The sequence below is a fragment of the Chiloscyllium plagiosum genome, unplaced genomic scaffold (genome assembly GCF_037043375.1).
Source record: "Chiloscyllium plagiosum isolate Xiang-an unplaced genomic scaffold, Cpla_swu_hap1 HiC_scaffold_2, whole genome shotgun sequence".
NCBI classification, from domain to species: Eukaryota; Metazoa; Chordata; class Chondrichthyes; order Orectolobiformes; family Hemiscylliidae; genus Chiloscyllium; species Chiloscyllium plagiosum.
In genome coordinates this window covers 65,868,300-65,889,719 of record NW_028270140.1, presented here as the reverse complement: position 1 = coordinate 65,889,719, position 21,420 = coordinate 65,868,300, and the positions used below count along the sequence as shown (strand labels likewise).

Below are 21,420 nucleotides of genomic sequence, written 5' to 3'. Positions count from 1 at the left end.
GTTTTTTGTTTATTATTGCAACTTAAGAATTTTGGCAAAAGTGAATTACATTGGAGAGCAAAGTGAACATACAAAAGCAAAATTAAGCGCGTGATCGTTGCTCCCAGCTACTGAAATTGTGAACTTGTGTTTTGTATATGTTTTAGATAAATCTTTGTTTAACCTCACCTTTGTAATCTAAATTCTTGGATTAATTCACAGGTACGCCATCGCTGGTACGAGCTGGTCATTAAACATAAACACACAGTTGCATACGGGGACTTGATAAATTTTTTGGAGCAGCATCAGGTACCGTATTTAAGTACATTTTTTTTAACAAACCATGAAAAATAAAATTTAGGAAAAATATGTTGCAAAAACTTGTAAATTTCTAAAAGTGACCAACAGTTGCCCGGATATAACTCTTGCACTGAGATTTTGTTTTAAACGTGTTTCCGCTTCACGTACTGTGGTACTGCAATAAATACTATTAATGCAGTAATAAAACATATTAGATGTCTAGGTTGGCTTTATACTGTTTTAGCAACCTACAATATCATACATTTAGAAAGCAATGAATACATTTTAAAACTGAATAGTTATCTTCATCCTATCTTCGAATTCTCTTATTTTCACTTCCTCTCTATTTACTGTTTCTCTTATTTTCATTCACATATGCCATCACTTCGGCTTTTAGATTGTCATTTGAATCTTACTTATAACTAATGCTACCTATTTTAACTAGCCAGAATCATCTTGAAAGAAAAATGATATCGTAAATGATTTTTACCAGTTTTGTTTTCGTTTTCCAATTCACAACATTCATTTCGAAGATGGGTCATCCTTTGAAAAGTTAAACCCTAATTGGCTGAAAGTGCGTTTGAAGTTAATTGTATGCTAGAACTCAAAAGGTGGATATCGTGATCAGCCATGCCATCTGAACGTGGTTGACTTTGTTGCCTAAAAGCAATACTCAAGTCTTTTACCCAGGTGTTCTTTCCTTATGTGACAGACAAAAGACAGGGCATTTCCGCAGACTTTAATTAAACAAACCCTTGTTTATTTAATTCCTTGGGTAGCAGTATTCAATATAAAACATGAATTCATTGCAACATTTACTTGTAACTGCAACTTGAACTCACTTCATTGTAACATTTACTTCAACTAAATTCACATTTAACCCTAACTCTGAGTTTGGCTTGAAACAAATACCACCCCAATTTGAGTGAAGTGATCAACTTTGCTCTCAGTGTTGATATTGCCTCATGGTTCTTTATTTTTTCTGAAAACAACTTCAGGGCTGTCAAATATTAGTCTCAAAGAATTCTCATGAGTTAGCCTTTGTTCTGCAAACTTTATCATAAATCATGATCACCCTTCTTGAAACATCTCAAGCACTCAGTCAATGAATTGACCAAACTGATCACAATGTTCAGTGGAGTTTACTGGTAAACAACACCGAAATGTTTGCACTAAGTCATAAACAGCCACATCCCATGCTCCATATAATGTAATAATGGTGCCAGCATGTCTAGCAGATCACCATATAACCTCCCACTGTCTAAGGATGGGTCACTCGACCTGAAATGTTAATTCTAAGTTCTCTGCACAGATGCTGCCAGACCTGCTGAACTTTTCCAGTGATTTCCATTTTTATTTCTGATTTACAGCATCTGCAATTCTTTTGGTTTTTATATAACCTCCCTTATTTGGTCAACACAGAAACCAGCAAGTCACAGCTTAAAGGACAGGTGACATCACGTCCTGGCTGCAATTTAACCGAGGTCAAAGTTTAAATTCACTTGACCAAAGTTCCCATCATGCTTGACTGTAATGCTTAACCAGCTTCAGCCATTTCAGCTGCTGGTCACCTGACCACAGTCCCTCCTGCTGATCCTGGAGTTGCAAGCAAAATGGATCACAAACCATGACCAAGTTTTCTCTCACGGCTAAGTATGTGAATCCAGTGAAATTAACTACTAATATATGACTAATATTACATTCACACAATTAATTAAATTCTTGCCTATCTAACATTAATTCCAAATTTAACTACTGTGTTATCTCTCTTTTCCATTGATCAAATTGAATTGAAAGAAACATAAAAAAATATTTAAGGACAATATTATTAACACTGTAACATGTGGCATAAGATGAACCTAAGGATGAAACAAAAGCATAGTAATCACCCTTGACATGATCCTCTACAATTAAATTCAGTACACCAGGCTGACTGAGCTATTAGGTAACAGCCTTGTGATTAACAAGGTAGGGTTTTGTTTCGAGGATCTGTTGTGTTATCAATTGAGAAGGGAATGAGCAAATAATCAGGAAGTAGAACATGTGGTCACTAGCTATTGCTGAGTGTTACTTATAGCTCTACTCCGGCACATGATATACTTTCCAGTAATAGAAGTGACTGAATCTTTATAGTGAATCTGTCTGTTGAGCAAGCTTGTTACATAGCTTCAAATAAACAAACCTATGTTTTGTTTATGTTTATCAAATCTGGTGCATTGATAAATTTGTGTTAAGCAAACATATAATATGATGAGCAGCAGTGATATATTTTTAATATGAATAATTGAAGATGGCAAAGAAAGCCACAGGCAAAAGGTCGGTGCACCGCTAAATGCTCTATATGCATAAAAACTCTAGGCTGCTGATTACCTCTGCCGCTAATGCCTCACAAAACAACAAGAACCTGATTTATGTGACAGCGTGATAGTAAAATAGACAGTCAGTTTTGAGTTGGACTTAGTGCACAAGACTCATCTCAATGTTTTTGGTTGCCATTCTCTCACAAGAAGTGGTATGTGTAGTTGGGAATAAAAACTCAACCGCAGCCAGAAGCAAAACAAAACACAGCCACTGCATTGCTGAATCTCCCCATAGAATAACAAAGTTACAATTCCCTTACACACTAGAATTGATTGTTAGTGATGGAGAACATCTGGAAGATCACCACCAAATTCCCACAGTAAGTTGGAAAGTTACAGATGTCCAATCTGAACTTAAATCTTTTAACCAAAGGATGGAACTATGCTATTTAGATTTCATCATCACTGCAAATAAAGATATTTAATAAAAATAAGGGGTTGCACAGAGACAACACTTTAGGCTTGCACAAGAAAGCACAAGAAAACCCTAATAAGCTATGGAACGTACTGGAATATCAGTTTTATGTAAAAGTGAAATTCAGAATTTAATGTTTGGAGCTGATATCTACAGGCAGCAGCTGCAAGAATCAATTGATCCATTCATCAACTGGTACCATTACAAGGGCAAAGAGAGTGATTTCTCACAAGTTGAGCTATCTGAACAGATATCAGAGCTGGTTATAGTTTCAGTGGAATCAAAACCTTCAAATCAGACCTCTTAGAGAAAATTAAAAATAATAATACCAACTCAGTGCTACAAGATGGTTAAAAATAAAATGAAACCAATGTAGTGATTTTTTGAGAAGGATTTTACCTCAGGTTAATGATAAATATGTAAGTTAGCTCTCTGTAGCTAACTTACATTCTTATCAACCTGAGCTAAACATCTTCTCAAAAATCACTACAATGGTTTCATTTTATTTTTCACTCACTGTAGCTATTTGTAGCTAACTTACCTACTTACAAACCATTGTAGCTAGACAACAGAATGTGCATTCATTAAGTGCAACTATCGGCATGGCAACCTGGGCACAAAATGTGAGCAAGCCATGTGGAAATGCAGTCAGTTGGACCCATCATGAAGCTATCCTGCATTCCAGATAATTTCCAATCATGTAGTAGGAAAGGATATAGGAAATCTTGTTCTAGAGGTGTGACCAAAGGTAGCAGTAAGACACAACTAAACAAAACCCATGGCATCATTCTGGCAGCAACAGCAATGTGTGTGTCAGAGTGCCACATACATAATGATAGGTGGCCAGGACAATCAAAGCGGTACAATCGTCTGCCTAGAAAGATAACAGACTGTTGACATTGTGAATGCGACATGAAATGGGATGTGAAACAGTTAGAAAATGTTGAAATTATCAGCATCCATACCCTAAAGGAAAGTGTATTAGTCAGAATCCTGAAAAATGTGTATCTGCATATTTGGAAGTCAACGATCCAACCTGTGACAGCAAAGTTAGCTGCATATAATGGGTCACGAATAGCTTATATTGATACATTGACATTGACCTGCACCCATAAACTATTAACTGTTTTATCTTGTGGATATAAGTGAACCAACAATAGCATGGTTGTTGGCAAGTGTGGAACTCAGTATTGTGACTACTTTTGGTCATAAAGAGTTGACCAAAGAGAGATATTTCAAGAGGTGTAATTTTCAAAGGAAAGCAGGCATTTGTACTTGAAGACCTTGACTTGAAAATATTGTCACCATTTTATAAAGCATATGAACAGAAATCAAATAAGGCACTTGGCAACTAATTTATTGACCAAGGATCAACAATAATATTCAGAAGGCAGGTGTGCAAGGCATGCTGGAGTTACCAACCATGTTAACACAAAAGACCACTACGTCCTCTCTAGATTCCATCACATTTTTCATTTAAAATTGTAAAATTTTATGTATTTCCATTGTGAAATAACTGCACAGAGACTGGTAACTCATCACCAAGTCACCCTTTTATTTACTGTCGAGCATGTGTTGCTGGGAAAGCACAGCAGGTCAGGCAGCATCCGAGGAGCAGGAGAATTAACATTTCAGGCATAAGCCTTCATCAGGAATAAAGCTGGTGGGCCAGAGGCTGACTGATAAATGGGAGGGGGGGTGAGCTTAGGGGGGAGATAGCTGAGAAAGTGATAGGTGGATGAAGGTGAGGGAGAGGGTGATAGGTCAGGGGGGGAGTGATGGACAGGTCAGGAGGGCGGTGCCGAATTGGAGGCTTGGGACTGTGATAATGTGGGGAGAGGGGAAATGAAGAAGCTGTTGAAATCTACATTTATCCCATATGGTTGCAGGCTCCAAGGCGGAATATGAGGCATTCTTCTTCCAGGCATTGGGTGGTAATGATTTGGCGGTGGAGGAGACCCAGCCTCTGCATGTCTTTAACAGAGTGGGAGGAGGAGTTGAAGTGTTCAGCCATGGGGCGGTGGAGTTGGTTGGTGCAGGTGTCCCAGCGATGATCTCTGAAACGATCCGCAAGAAGGCGTCCTGTCTCCCCGATGTAGAGGAGACTAAACCGAGTGCAACAGATGCAGTAGATGACATTGGTAGAGGTACAGGTAAATTTCTGACGGATGTGGAAGGATCCCTTGGGGCCTTGGATGGAGGTCAGGGGACGGGGAGGGAGGTGTCCAAGATGGTCCAGGTGAATTTGAGGTTGGGGTGGAAGGTGTTTGTTGGCTATGTGGAACAGTCCATCTTCTGCAGTTACACTGGCACCAGCTCTCACCTGTTCCTCCATTACATTGATGACAATATCTGCGCCACCTCATGCTCCCATCTATCGCTTTCTGATCTGCCTTCCCCTCAACCCCCCGCCATTTATCTCTCAGCCCAGGCCCACAAGCCTCATTCAGGCTTATGCCTGAAATGTCAATTCTACTCCGTGATGCTGCCTGATCTGCTGTGCTTTCCCAGCAACACACTCTTGACTGTGATCTCAGCACCTGCAGTCCTCACTTTCTCCCCTTTATTTACTGTGACCAGCCAGTTGGAATCTGTCCCCTGAACTGAGGAGATTATAAATCCCCTTTTTATGTTGGTTAGCCAGGGCTTTCTGATTGGGTTGAAACTTTATTGCTGGAACAGCACAGCAGGTCAGGCAGCATCCAGGGAACAGATAAGAAGGGCCTGTGCCCGAAACGTCGAATCTCCTGTTCCCTGGATGCTGCCTGACCTGCTGTGCTGTTCCAGCAATAAAGTTTCAACTTTGATCTCCAGCATCTGCAGACCTCACTTTCTCCTTTCTGATTGGGTTGTTAACCTGGGCCAATCAAGGGTCTCATAGTCAAAAGAGTCCTGGTTCCAATCACTACACATAGTGACCCTTCTCTGACGAGAGTCATAGAAATGTACAGCTCGGAAACAGACCCTTCGGTCCAATTTGTCCAACCGACCAGATATCCCAACCCAATCTAGTCCCATTTGCCAGCACTTGGCCCATATCCCTCTGAATCCTCCCTATCCATATACCTGTCCAGATAACTTTTAAATGTTATAATTGTACTAGTCTCCTCCACTTCCTTTGGCAGCTCATTGCATACATGCACCACCCTTTGCGTGAAGAAGTTGCCCCTTAGGTCCCTTTTGAATCTTGCTCCCCTCACCCTGAACATATTCCTCTAGTTCTGGAATTCCCCAACCCAGGGAAAAGACGTTGTCTATCTACCCTATTTATGCCCCTCATGATTTATAAAGCGCTATGAGGTCACCCCTCAATCTTCGTTCCATAGTAAAGAGCCCCAGCCTCTCCCTATAGCTCAATCGATCAAACCCTGGCAACATCCTTGTAAATCTTTTCTGAACCCTTTCAAGTTTTGCAACATCCTTCCTATAGGAGGGAGACCAGAATTGCACTCACTATTCCAAAAGTGGCCTAACCAATATCCTGTACAGCCGTAACATGACTTCCCAATTCTTATACCCAATGCTCTAACCAATAAAGGAAAGCATATCAAACGCCACTACCTGCGACTCCACCTTCAAGGAATTTTGAACCTGCACTCCAAGGTCTCTTTGTTCAGCAAAACTCCCTAGGACCTTACCCTTAAGTGTATATGTCCTGCCCTGATTTACCTTTCCAAAATGCAGCACTTCATATTTATCTAAATTACTGTTCCGAGTTTCCAACCATCAGACTATTGAAGGGCAAATCAAGTATGCCTGAAGTATGCAAATAGGACAGAATCTCTGTTTTCTTTAACTAAGTGTCAGTTTTGTCACACATCACAAGAGTTTCTCTCCACAATGCCTAATGAGGTTCGCATCTTACAAACTTGCCTCAATAACTACCTACACTGCTCCTATGGTGTGCCTCATCAGATTTTGTCCCCATCTTACTAGACATTGTTCCCAAAACAACTCACCACCAGGATATTCTGGAATTGACTGGCACCCCTGATACCATGCCATTGTGTGCCCAGATAAGCACTGTTAGTCCAAAGCTATCCTATATGGTTCTTGACATTTGGCCCAGACATGGCAGAGAAAGGAAATTGCAACCCTTTTTGGGCAAGGGCCTGGAAGTCCTGCTAGATGCGATGGTGCCAAAGCGGGCTTCATTTTACCCCAGGACTAGCAGAGGCGGCAACATGACTGTCTGGTCCAAAGTTGACTTCTGGTTTAGTGGAGTCTCAGCTGTCTGGAGGAGTGGAAAACAATATGGGAGAAAGGTCAATAACCACCTTCACTCAGCAAGTGTAAGTGTGACCATGTTCTCTGTGATATTTCACACTCATTAACCCTGTGACTCCTCCCACCAGGGTTTACTAGTCTATGGGATTCTTCATCACAGAGAGCTATTGAGTTTGACTAATTAAGAAAATTCAAGATTGAGAGAGACAGATTTTGAATCAGTAAAGGAATCACATGACCTAACTGAAAGGTAAAGCAGACTCTGGGCTGATTGGCCTACATCTGCTCCCTTGTCTTATGGTCTTTTGGCATATGACTACATGCAGGTATGAAACTGCTTAATCAGCATGTAATCGCATGGACTCCACATCTTACTTGGGTTACCTATTCCCCCACAGAAGATTATAGTCTGCGGTGAGCCTACATCTTATGAGGTCACAAAACCAAGTAAGCAAAGTATGAACATATAGCATGCTGTATTTCAGTTGTGCATAAAACACATCTAATGGTAAACCCGTTGAATTAAACTGTGGACATGTTCCACAAAAACAGTCAGCTCTCCACCAATATGCCGGATACCAACATAACTATAAGTGAAAAATACTTAAGTGATGAGTCTATTACCATGGAAGATCATGCCATCACAAGATCTGTGAGTATTGTTAAACTATCCAGTTGTTTTATAGACGTAAACACTTAATTTTTAAATATATTCTTAAGCTCTTAAACACAAACTTTTTAATATAAATAGTTCACAACTACAGCAAGGAACATGTTTGTTGAGCCTGTGTGTAATATAAACTTCAGGAAAAAAGTGGAGTGGTTGTTATATCACTTGAAAAGCACGGTGGCTCAGTGGTTTGCATTGCTGCCTCACAATGCCATGGACCTGGATTCAATTCCACCCTTTAGTGACTGTCCATGTGGAGTTTGCACATTCTCCAGTTTCCTCTCCCCATCCAAAGATGTGTGGGTTGGGTAGACTGGCCATGGAAAATGGCGGATTTTGTAGATGTGGTGAAACTGGGTGGAATACTCTTTGGAGGGTTGGTGTAGACACAATGGATCAAATGGCCTGCTTCCGCATTGTATGGATTCTATACTGGGGGAGCTATGCTAATTAGCAAGCAAACAGGATGTAGAACATGTACACAGTCTTGCTTGGAGCATACCATGTGAGGTTGTGGAGTTTTGTATCCCTGTTACAATAATTGCTGAATATCAAGAGAGAATCTATTTAAGGAATCCTGTGGAATATATTTAGATAAACAGAATTCATGTTTAGCTTACCAGTCCTGGTGTTAGATTGGTAAATATGTGCCAAGCAATCATACAACTACAACACAGCCCAGGATTAACATTTACTTTATTTCTGTGATAATGCTGTGGACTGGGGTTTGTATAAGAAAGGAATACATTAATATAGAATCTTTCCGTGTCTGTAGGGCATTCAGAAACACTTTACTTTAAAGGAATGTTTTGATATTTAGTCACAGGTGTTTTAATTTGGTGAGTGGAAAGCATAACACACGTGCTTGTTTCATATAGTCCAAAACACTTAGTACAGCTTACTTTACAGTGTTGGAAGAAAACTATCTATTTAGTGCAATATTAATATCCTTAAAGGGGATACAGGCAGGTAATATTTGGAACATATTTGCATAAACTTTCAACACTGAAACAAATCAGTTAATGCCTAAGGTATTGTATGACATGATTATTTTTCTCCACCTGGACTGCCAAGTCATACCCCTGTTTCCTCATCAGCCTTGCTGATAATAACTGTGTCCTCTGAGCTGTTGACATCAGAATCCAATGACCAAATGGAGGAACCCAAGTTCCAGTAGTTTGGTACAAGCCCTGACATAGTGGTTTTAGAAGCAGGAAACACGTGATAAATGCTTCTGTATATTGTATGCTAGCCTGTAATTAACAGGATGAGATGGACAAGGAACAATAAAAAAAATTTAAATCTGAAATTAAGAGTTTAATGATGACCATAAACCCATTGTTGATTATTGGAAAAACCTATCTGGTTCACTAATGTCCTTTTGGGAAGGAAACGGCAATCCTTACCTAATCTGGCCTGCATGTGACCCCAGACCCACAGCAATGTGGTTGACTCTTAACTGCCCTCTGGGTGAATTAGGGATGGACAATAAATGCTGGCCAAGCCAGCAACACCCTAGTCTCATGAATGAATAAAGAAAAAGAGAGAAAAAAAAGACCCTAAAACACTCAACTGACTTGAGAACTGCTGTCCTCCATCTCCGTTATTTCAAGCATGACCTATCTTCTGTTACCTCATTATCTGTCATGGATAATCAGTCTTGGGTGCCATTGTTTGCCATGCCATCTACCTCCTTTTGATATTTGGACTGAGTTCTCATTTAAGAAGAGTATGATGAATATGCTGCATTAAGGAGACATGAAGTAATATCAACAGAAACATAAAAGAAAGAAACTGGAATAGACCATTCAGCCTTTTGAGCCTGTTAACCATCCAGTAGGATCATGGCTGATCATCCAATTCAGTCTCCTGTTCCCACTTTCCCCCAAAACTCTTTGGCCTAAGAATGATTATCTAACTCCTTCTTGAAAACTTCAAAGTTTTGGCCTCAATCACTTTCTGTGGCAGAGATTTCCAAAGGCTCACATTCTTTGGGTGAAGACATTTCTCCTCCTAAATGGCCTACTTTGTCTCCTTAAACTATGACTCCTGGACTCACGAGTCATCTGGAGCATCTTTCCTGCTTTTAGTTGGACTAGATTGGGCTGGGATATCTGGTCGGCATGGACGAGTTGGATCGAAGAGTCTGTTTCCATGCTGTACATCTCTATCAATCTATCCTGTCTTGTCCTGTTGAAATTTTACAAGTTTCTATGAGATTTCCCTTCATCCTTCTAAACTCCTGTGAGCATAGTCCTAACGGATCCAGTCTTTGTTCATACACTAGTCATGTTATCCCAGGGATCAGTTGCGCTCTCACTATTACCAGAACATCATACCTCAGAAAGGAGATCAAACTGCACACAATACTCCAAGTGTGGTCTTACCAAGACCCTGTATAATTGCAGCAAGATATCCTGTCAGATGCACATGAATTCTTTCGTTATGAAAATCAATATACCATTTGCCTTCTTCATTAACTGTTGCATCTGCATGCTTACTGTCGACAAGTTGTATACAAGGACTCCCAGGTTGCACCTCCCAATTTCCCAGTCCATTGCCATTCAGGTAAGGATCTGTTTTTGCAACCAAATGGATAAGCTTACATATATCCATATTATAATTGATCTACCATGCAATTGCCCACTCACTGAACATGTTGAAATCATACTGAAACATCTCTAGATCCTCCTGTTCAGTTCACCCTCCTCACAGTTCATTCTCCCACCCAGCTTTGTTCTGTTTTCAAATCTGGAGATGTTACATTTAGATCCCTCGTCAAAATAATTAATATGTATTGTGAATAGCTAGGGTCCCCCAGGCACTGATTCCTGTGGTACTCCACTGGTTATGATTGCCACTCAGAAGATCTGTTTCTTCCTTCTCTTTATTTCATGTATGCCAGCCAGTTCTCTGTCGGCATCAACATACTACTCCCAGTCACATGCATTTCAATTTTGCATGCTAATGTCTCATGTGAGACCAGGCAAAAGCCTTCTGAAGTCCAAATGAACTGGATCCATTGGCTTCCCCTTTGCACTCAGGTAGCGACTTTCTGCCTTCAGACCCTGCAGCAATACCTTTATGTCAAGCCCCCTCCAAGCTGGTGCACCCTGTTGACATATTTCTTCCATCAGGTTCGTAACCTCCATTATGACACACAGTTCCTGTTTGTGGAGTGGTCCTGGCCTTGAGCTTTCTTCCAGGAATTGCCTGTCTTCTATCTTGTCCTGATCACAGTCTGGGACATGGTCACCTCACGCCAGAGCTCTTCCCCTGTGTGATTTGCGGCATTTGACAGGGAGCTGCTGCTCAGGAACAGATTCCTCCTCGAGTGTGGTTTGCACTGGCTGAGGAAAGAGAGAGCTCGGGATGCATGGCTGACCAGAGTCAGGGATACATTGGATGACAGAGGAGCAGGCTTGATAATACCAGCACAGTTGACTGTGAGCATGTTCGGTCTACCTCCGATTCGCAACCTGAGCCATTCAAAGCCTGATGGACGAGGCACTCAGCCCCACACCTTGTGTGCTCTTGCGAAGGCCTAGACGTGCAGTCAGTGCACGAACTGACTCATCCGTACGTCTGCAACTTGACATTGGCCCTCTACCGCAGACCCCCCCCCCCCCCCCCCCCCCAGCATGATGTTGTGCCCCACAATCTGGGATATCCTCCCGATGGCCTTTCGAATGACACGGAGGCATCATTTGTATGGGTTGATGCTACACACTCTTCAAATGCTGTTCCTTCAATTAGCCAGGACATGACTTGGCATACCGTTTTGTCCTCTGGTAGCAGAGATCCCTAGTGGAGGGCTCTGTACGAAGGGGTCCTCGCCTCTTACATTGGGGATCTGGGGTGGAAAGTGCTGCACGTGGTGGTCCTAGGTGCATGTCCATGTGCACGTTCTGTGGCCTGGAGGAGACAGTCTTCCACTTATATGTCGAGTGCTTTCATCTGCAGCCCCATTTTAGCTTTTTGAAGGGGCTACTGTTAAATGTTTGGTTGCACTTCAGCCCTACACCCCTGATCTACGGGCATCCGATGTGGGGAAGGGCGGACAAGTCTATGAGCCTTCTTGTGGTTTTGCTCATGGGCCTGGCCAAGATAGGCATCGATACGCCCAGGCAGCAGGCCAAAGAGGGGCTCATTGTTCCTGACTGTCTGCCCGTCTTTCGCAGTTGCGTCCATGCTTTGGTAAGCCTGGAGAAGGAAGACGCGGTGCTCACGGACACAGGTGAGGCCTTTCGTGATCGCTGGGTGCTGAGGGGGCTGGCGTGCATTATCAGCCTGGATAATGATATTCTGTTGTAGTTACTTGTCTCTGTAGTATAAGTTTCCATTTTGCCCTTTGAGTTTGCACTTGTTTACTGTTTGGCGCCCCAGGAAGAGGACTGCCTTATTTTCCCTTTGTTCCAATTTTGGACTCCTTGGAAGAACCAAGGAGGCTTCTATTTTAGCTCCATACTATCACTGTCTCAGGTGCACTTGATGGGGATAGGTGTGTGGGGAGTTTTATCTTTAGTTGAAATAAGCAGGGAAACTTGCTCTGGATTTTAAACCATTGTAGTCTCTGTCCCAGAGTGGTCAGTGGGGATGGAGTAGAGGGGATTTATTTATTTAGTTGGTTATTTGTTTTGTTTCCTTTGGTTTTGTTTGAGTTTATTTTTATTTTATCCCCCCCCCTCCCCATTTCCCTGCCCAAAAGAGATTGGTGGGGACAGAGTCAAGGTAGAGCCACCTTTTGTTTGTTTATTTGTCTTTGTTTTTCCTAGAGTAATAGCTTATTTATTTTTGTTTAACAAAGGTAAGGCAGCTTTATTTTCTGTTTTGAAAGAGCACAGTGGATTTTGCTCTGAGTTTCACCAGGTGCTGTCCCTGTCGCAGGAGTTTCTGTTTGGAGCGGGGTTGGAGTGTTGTAGTTTGATTTTGTATTTACACCTTTTGTTTAAAAGATGGAGGGTTGCTTTTTGGACTTGAGGCCTGTCACCGCTGGTGTTCCACAGGGATCGGTTCTGGGTCTTCTTTTGTTTGACGTTTATATAAATGATTTCGATGAGAATATAGAAGGCATGGTTAGTAAGTTTGCAGATGACACCAAAATTAATGCCATAATAGACAGTGAAGAAGGTTTTTTAAGATTACAAAGGGATCTTTATCAAATGGGTCGATGTGTTGGAAAATGGCAGATGACTAGTTCAATCTGAATGAATGCGAGGTGTTGCATTTTGTTACAACAAACAAGCATGGGGCTTATATGATTAATGGGAGGGCATTGGGTTGTGGAACAGAAGGACCGAGTAGTTCTGGTACACAAATCTTTGATGTTTGCATCAGATATAGACAGGTGGTTAAACAAGTGTTTAGCATACTTGCCTTCATTGCTCAGTCCTTTGAGTATAGAAGTTGGGAAGTCATGTTGAGGTTGTACAGGATAATGGTGAGGCCTCTTCTGGAATATTGTATCTAGTTCTGGTCACCCACACATTGGAAAGATATTAAGCTAGAGAGGGTTCAGAAGAGAATTACTAGGATGTTGCCAGGTATTGAAGGTTTGAGTTGTAAAGAAAGGTTGGAACTGCTGGGACTTTTGTACTGGAGTATAGGAAGTTGAGAGGCGACCTAATTAAAATTGTTAAACTCTATGAGTCGTATAGGTAGAGTTATTGGTAGTTGTCTTTTCCCTAGGATAAGGGATTTCAAGACTAGAAAGCACACTTTTAAGGTGAGAGAAGAGAGATTTAAAAACGATAGGGGTAATTTTTTACATATAGGGTGGTTTGAGTGTATAATGATATTCCTGAGGAAGTGGTGGATGTGGGTACAATTACAGTATTTAAAAGATTTGGATAACTACATGAATAACAACGGTTTGGAGGGCTATGGGCCAGATGTAGGCAGGTGGGACTAGTTTCGGTTGGGATTATGTTTGATATGGACTGTTTGGATGAAGGATCTGTTTCTGTGCTCTATGACATAAACACAGTGGTTACAAGAGCAGGTCAGAGACTTGGAGTACTGTAACAAGTAAATCACCTCCTGACTCCCCAACGCCTGTTGACTACAGAAGTCGGGAGTATGATGGAGTACTTCCCACTTATTTGGACAAGTGCAGTTCCAACAATACTCAAGAAGCTTGATACCATCCAATACAAAATTGTCACATGATTGGCACCACATCCACAAGCACCCAAATTGATTGAGTTGGAAACACTGAGTGATTGTACTTTGCATTGGGAGTGATATGAATACTTGGGGTTGCGCAAAACATTTTGTTGTTTTATCAGCCAATGATAGTGAAATGTTCCTTTTCATTTGAAGCAACATTTACCAGTTTCATGGTTGATATAAAAACAAAAACTGTGGGAGCTGACAGATATACTGGAGAAACTCTGCAAGTCTGACTGCATCTGCAAAGAGAGAAGCAAAGTTAGCATTTCATGTCAAATGACCCTTTGTCAGAACAGACCCTTCTGACAGCATCCACAGTTCTTTGTTTATATTCTTGTAATACACTGCCACATCTCTTTCAGGCATATCCATCTTGAGGAAGTTTTGCTCCACTCTCTGACAGTTCTGACAAAGGGTCAGTGGTGAAGTTGAAACAATAACTCTGCTTCTCTTTCTGTAGATACTGTCAGACCTGCTGAATTTTTCCAGGACTTTGTGTTTCATGTTTCCATTGGTTACTATAAAAGCTGTAACGGTGGATTCTTGTTGGTAATTTCTTTATTTGGGAACATTCAGTAAATTTGGTTATTTTGGTTTATGGTTTCCCCACAGGTTTTGTAACAATTATAGCTGATGAACATTGATGGAATTCATTGTCTTGGATCCAGAATTTTTTCCCTGTGTGAGAACTCCCGCCATTGGCAATTATCTCACAGCTTTTAGATATGCTCAAATTGAGAAGAACATTGCCAGACTCTAGGGACTACTTTGAAACTACATTCTATAGACAAAGCAGTTGTAATCAGAAGAATAATGGCACACATCTTAATATTACAGCCTGGCCTTTATAACATGAAAATAGTCTAATAGCATGACAGTAAAAATGTGCAATGCATGGAATAACCATAAGAAAGTCCTTTCACACCTGCTGTCAGCCAAGTGAATGTTCTATGGACTGCTTCTTATGTCAGTATGTCTCCCCTTAGATAAGGTGACAAAACTGTAATAGAATTGAAGTACCTTTACATGACTTTATATATTAGACTATTTCCTAAATACATTAGATATAAAACATGGAAAGCCAAACTTTATTTTAAAAGATACAATCTACTTACTCCATTCCTTATCTCAATATTTGCACTTGATCACAAGTGTATAGAGTTATAGAGTCATACAGCATGGAAACAGACCCTTCTGTCCAACTCATCCATGCCGACCAGGTTTCCCAAACTAAACTAGCCCATTTGCCTGTGTTTGGCCCATATCCGTCTATAAACCTTTTCAATTCATGTACCTCTCCAAATGTTTTAAATGTTGTAACTGTACCCGCATCCACCACTCCCTCTAGCAGTTCATTCCATATATGCACCACAGTCTGTGAAAATGCGGCCCCTCAGGTTCTTTTTAAATCTTTCCCTCGCACCTTAAACCTATGCAGTCTAGTTTTGAACTCCTCTACCCTAGAGAAAAGACCTTAGCTGTTTTCCTTAACTATGCCTATCATGATTTTGTAAACCTGTATAAAGTCACCAGTCAGTCTCCTACGCTCCAGGGAAAAAATGTTCCAGCCTATCCAGCCTCTTCTCATAATTCAAACTTGGGTTCTGCTGCTGTTTTTTCTCTGCACTGATCCTGATCCCACTGACATAAGTCAGATATAATTCCCAACCTTTTTGAGTTGCTCCCACTCATAGTCTCAACCGTGCTCTACCAGTGCATGTTTTAAATTCCATTTTGCACTTAATCAGTTCCTGCTCCTTCTGATTTTTCTATCCAAGGTTATGTACAAGTTTATCAAATGTTCTTTAGATATAAAATTATATTAAATTTATGCTTCTCCAGTGCTTTTTAAAAAAAATTGTTTTATTAGTCTGATTTGCTGCTTTTTGTAAAATATTTATCTGCATCTAAAGAAACCTCTACTCCATTCTAGACATTTACTTTGGAAGAGATTTGTGGCCTAACCTCCTTTAACAAACGTACCACTTCACAATTGTTTTACTCAAGCTCATTTGAAACTCAAATAACCATAATTTATTAACATTTTCTTATCTATTAAATACATCCACTGATTTAATGTTTTCTGCAAATTTTGAACTGGTACTTATCTTTTCTGAGTCTTAAGTTACTTATATAAGTAGTGAACAACAATGGTCCCAGCATTGACCCTGGGAAACTCCACATCCTTTCTTTGAAAATTGAGAAATTACTTTTACCACCTTCATTCAAATTTATACTCAGCTAAACATTCTGCTACTTGTTCTCTAACTCCACATGCTAGGTGATACCTTAGCAAAAGCCTTTAAAAGTTAAATTATGCTTCATGGAACCTTATGCGCTCTCCCATGGTGAGTTCAATGATGGGAGGCATTTAATCTAGTTGGAGGGTGGTTTTGGTGAGCTCATGCGATCCTGCCACCATTCTACCTCCACCCCGATTAAGTCTGTGGTGGAGAGGCCTGTGAACAGCTTAGCCTACCATCAGTTGAAGCCCTAAAGTAGCAAAATATCACGCATTTAAGGGCTTCACCCCATTGCTGCTAGTGTTAAACATGAAGCCAGCAAAGCCTTGCCATGATGGGAGCATGACAAGCAAGCCCTAGCCAGGATTCTTTTAGGTTCCTAGAGAAAGGCGTTCCTTGATCAAAGTCACTTGGTGTGTGATCAAAGATCATGGGCGGCTCAGTGGTTAGCACTGCTGCCTCACAGCGCCAGGGACCTGGGTTAAATTCCCACCTCGGGTCACTGTGTGGAGTTTGCCCATTCTCCCCCTGTCTGCATGGGCTTACTCCGGGTGCTCCAGTTTGCACCCATGATCCAGAGATGTGCAGGTCAAGTGAATTGGCCATGCTAAATTGCCCATAGTGTTAGGTGTATTAGTCAGGGGTAAAGAAAGGGTAGGGGAATGGGTCTGGGTGGTTTACTCTTTGGAGGGCTGGTGTGGACTTGATGGGCCAAATGGCCTGTATCCATACTAGAGGGAATCTAACCTAAACCAGGAAACACAAGGGAGTGGACAGCTACTGGAAGCCATGTCTCTTTCCTTGCTACAACACCTCTCTCCTCTCCCGAACCCGCGACACCCCAACCACCATCACTTATTATTCCTGGTCTGTCCGCAATCTCAGCCCTCAGGTAAGTGTAGTACCAATACCTTGAAATAGTTAGTAAAGTTGTTTAAGCATGGCCTTTCCTTTTGGAATCAGTTTGTTATCTTATCAATTTCTGAGTTGGGACAGGAAATTTAAATTGAAGACATGCTGAAAGTGTCAGATTGCCACATTACCATTTGAGAAAACCAGAAGTAAGTGTGGTTCATTTATCAGTGGCTTTTTAACACAGCCACTACATTTGCATCTGTCTTCTGTATTTCCTGACAAATTAGGTTAAGCAGACAGTATTTAAAGGTCATTCCAAAGATAACAATTGATGGAGTCTAGAGATGGTAAAACAAAAGAAGCAACAGTCAACATGAAGCCCAATAGTTGAGATTTCTATGGAAAATAAAAGTCAAAGAAGATAGTGGCAGAACTAGAGCATAGCCCCCATCAGGCCTGCTCAGCATTATCGTGTTTGATCTTGTGTCTCAGTGCCACACTCCTCTGCTCATCTCTTCACCCCTTTAGCTTTTAGAAATCTGTTTATTTAAGTATTGACTTTGCCTCCACAGCCTTCTGTGGTCGAGAATTCCACAAGTTTGAGAAATTTCTTTAGATTAGATTACTTACAGTGTGGAAACAGGCCCTTCGGCCCAACAAGTCCACACCGACCTGCCGAAGTGCAACCCACCCATTCCCCTACATTTACCCCTTTACCTAACACTACGGGCAATCTAGTATGGCCAATTCACCTTAACTTGCACATCTTTGGACTGTGGGAGGAAACCAGTATGAAATGGTCTACCTCGGTATGAAATGGTCTACCAAGCATCCTAGAACTGTGGCTTCTTCTAGATCCCACAACAAGATATGATTCCTGTATCTAGTCTTTCCAGCCCTTTCAGAGTTTATATGCTTCACCTAGATGTCCTCTCGTTCCTTTAAACTCCATTGAATATAGGAGCAATTGACCCAGCTTTCCTTATACCAGGTGTCAGTCTGGTGAGCGCTCACTGCACTCCCTCTATGGAAAGTATTTTGGGTAAAGAGAACAAAACTGCACACCGTACTCCAGGTATTGGTCTCACCAAGGCCCTGTGCATCTACAGTATGACTTCCTTGCTCCTGTACTTAGACTCTCTTGAATGAAGGTAAACATACTATTTGCCATCCTAAAGCATACTTGCTTTCAAAGACCGATGTATAAGGATACACAGTTTCCTTTGTATATTAATGTTTCCCAATCTATCACCTTTTAAATAATATTTCTGCCATTCTGTATCTCCTACCATAGTGAGTATCCTCACATTTATCCATGTTTTACTACATCTGATATGCATTTGCCCACTCATTTAACTTGTGTAAATCACCCTGAAAGCTCTTTCCATTCTCTTTACAATACATTGATTTGTATTGTGAACATCTGGTGTCCAAGCACTGATCCTGTGGTGCCCCAGTTGACACTGCCCTCCACTCTGGAAATTACCCATTTAATCGTACTGTCTGCTGACCAATTTTCAATCCATGTCCGATCAATCTCATGTACTTTGATTTTACACACTAATCTCTTGTTGGACTTTATTAAAAGCTTTCTGTAAGTCCCGATAACAATATCAACTTTTTTTTCTTATTAATTCTACTGGTATGCACTCAAAAACCTCCAGTGAGTTTACCAATCTGATTTATCTTTCACCATTGCTAAAGGAGACTAGAAATTCAAGCTTTTTGAATTGCATTCATCAGAAGGAGGATGCATTAAACAGACTTTAAAAGTTGACACCATTTGATACAGTATGAGAAGCAGGTGCTGATTAGTTGAGCAGTCTTGGCATGGAAATACAGCAAGAACAGTCAACCTGAACAATCAGACCAGGAGGGTAGACTCTGATTGTTCAGGGTGTTTCCACAGGGATACAACAGAGTTTTACTGTCTCTATGACCTCTTTTTGAAAAAAGATACAATGTATAGACAGATTCCTTTTGCCTACATAAAACAGGGTACTGAATATTTATGTACAACGTCCAGCATGGTGAGTGAATCAGTCTGCAAGCCCATCTAATGATCTTAAATTGATTTCAGCTGTCCAGATTATTTAATAAATTATTTCCAAAGCAGAATAACTTTGAATGATGGACGTACTTTTCTCAGGCTTGCTCACATGGGCCGATTGACATGAATGACATGTTACCACCTGCAAATGATCAATAGGAAGTATAGTTTGGTGTGATCTCTCAGTCATTAGGACACCTGCCTTCACACAATGTAGATTAGATTAGATTACTTACAGTGTGGAAACAGGCCCTTCGGCCCAACAAGTCCACACCGCCCCGCCGAAGCGTCACCCACCCATACACATCTACCCCTTACCTAACACTACGGGCAATTTAGCATGGCCAATTCACCTGACCCTGCACATCTTTGGACTGTGGGAGGAAACCGCAGCACCCGGAGGAAACCCACGCAGACACAAGGAGAATGTGCAAACTCCGCACAGTCAGTCGCCTGACGCGGGAATTGAACCCGGGTCTCTGGCGCTGTGAGGCAGCAGTGCTAACCACTGTGCCACCGTGCCGCCCTTAATGTTGAGTACAGGACAAAAAGCTTCAAATTCTATACTTAGCAATGTTTAATTCTCTTTCATCCATTCATTAATGACATTGATATTAAGTAATCTTGTTTGTCTTTTCCAAGTGTCTGTCTATCATATCCATTATAATAAATTCCAACTTTTTCCCAAATCCTGATGTTAAATTAATAGGAATAGTTTGGAGGGATATGGGCTGGGTGCTGGCAAGTGGCACTAGATTGGGTTGGGATATCTGGTCGGCAAGGACAAGTTGGACTGAAGGGCCTGTTTCCCTGCTGTACATCTCAATGACTCTATGACACTCAATCTAAACCGAAGTGTGTACTTTAAAGTCTTGACAGTCGAAATCATCTGGCCTTGCTTATTAAGGTGGCCACTTGTCCTGTGCTATCTCCAGATCCCAGTGGATGAGCTTATGTTTTCCCTGAAATGCCACTCTTGAATATTTTCCAAACTCACCCTTTTTCTGCAGCTTTTCAGCTCTTGCTTTTCTTGAAACTGAAGTTTGAGGGGAGCATCTTCTCTCCTCTCCCTCTGAGCTCCCATTTAGCAAACTTGCGGTGTATACCAGAAAACACCTAAGGCAATGTCTGCATTAGTTTGATGACGTCTTCCTAGCTACAGTGCTGAGGGCTGTATGGAAAATGGGAGGAAAATGCTTAAGTTCCATCACTCTTGTTAAAATATCTCTTAAACTGTTAACACATTGAGGTTAACAATCCAGTTCTATCAAGGCTGTTGCTTGAATGAAGCATAAGTGACTTGGAATCAGATTGCCAAATGTATTGTCAATTTCAGCACTTTTAATCCCATTATCTCCACATGAATTCTATCCTGTAACTTGATCAAGTAAAAACTCCCCCCTACTGCCAGGTTTTCTCTGTTGTGTTTCTGTCAAAGACATCCATTGTTGTGATTTTTCTTTGCAGTGCATGTGGTTTAGCAGATTGCTGAATATGTAAAGAGTTTGGTATACATTATCATAGGAAGTGATGCAAATTAATGTGATCTAAAAGTTGAAGGATCAGCAGGTAACACGTGAAGAGTCTGCTGGAATCTTATAATTCTTTATTGGAGAATTTTGTTTTCATTTTTATTAGTTTGCTAACCATTGTCATAATGTGTACATTTGTGTTGAGTGATAAAACACGATTTTTCACAATCATCATTAAATTAATTAGTCCACTGGTCTTGTTCATAGATAGTAGTCCTCATTTTTAAAGAATTTTTAAGTGTATATATGTACATGGGGTTTGAGCACTGTCTCCAGTATGTTCCATTCAGCATAATTAAAGTTTGTCTGAAATACGGTGTCACAATGGCACCAATGCTACAACATAACATTATAGTTACTACAAGCCCGTGCATGTAAAAAGGTGTGTAGGACCTAATCAGAAGTGGTTCAATCAATAGGAAAATAAGGCAGAATGTTGTTCCAGAAAAAAAAATGATTGCAACAGGAGATATTAACCATGATTGCTGTAAGTTAAGTGTTGGCATGCTGGAGTGGTAAGTAGCATGAAATGCACAGAAATACAAGTGTACACAACGTATAGTTAGCTACATTCTTATTTAACAATGTGGTTTAAATATTTCAGTGTGACTTGTGTTT

At 41.0% G+C, this 21,420-nt stretch overlaps 1 protein-coding gene across 5 annotated transcripts in view; it reads left to right on the top strand.

Annotated features, from left to right (window-relative positions):
• aopep (aminopeptidase O (putative)) overlaps window positions 1-21,420 on the top strand; it is a 376,099-nt gene that overhangs the window by 338,530 nt on the left and 16,149 nt on the right. For all 5 annotated transcript variants that reach the window (XM_043713335.2, XM_087997399.1, XM_087997406.1 and 2 more), the window contains one exon: window positions 202-288. In XM_043713335.2, coding sequence (XP_043569270.2) covers window positions 202-288 — 87 coding nt within the window. The remainder of the gene's footprint in view (window positions 1-201; window positions 289-21,420) is intronic.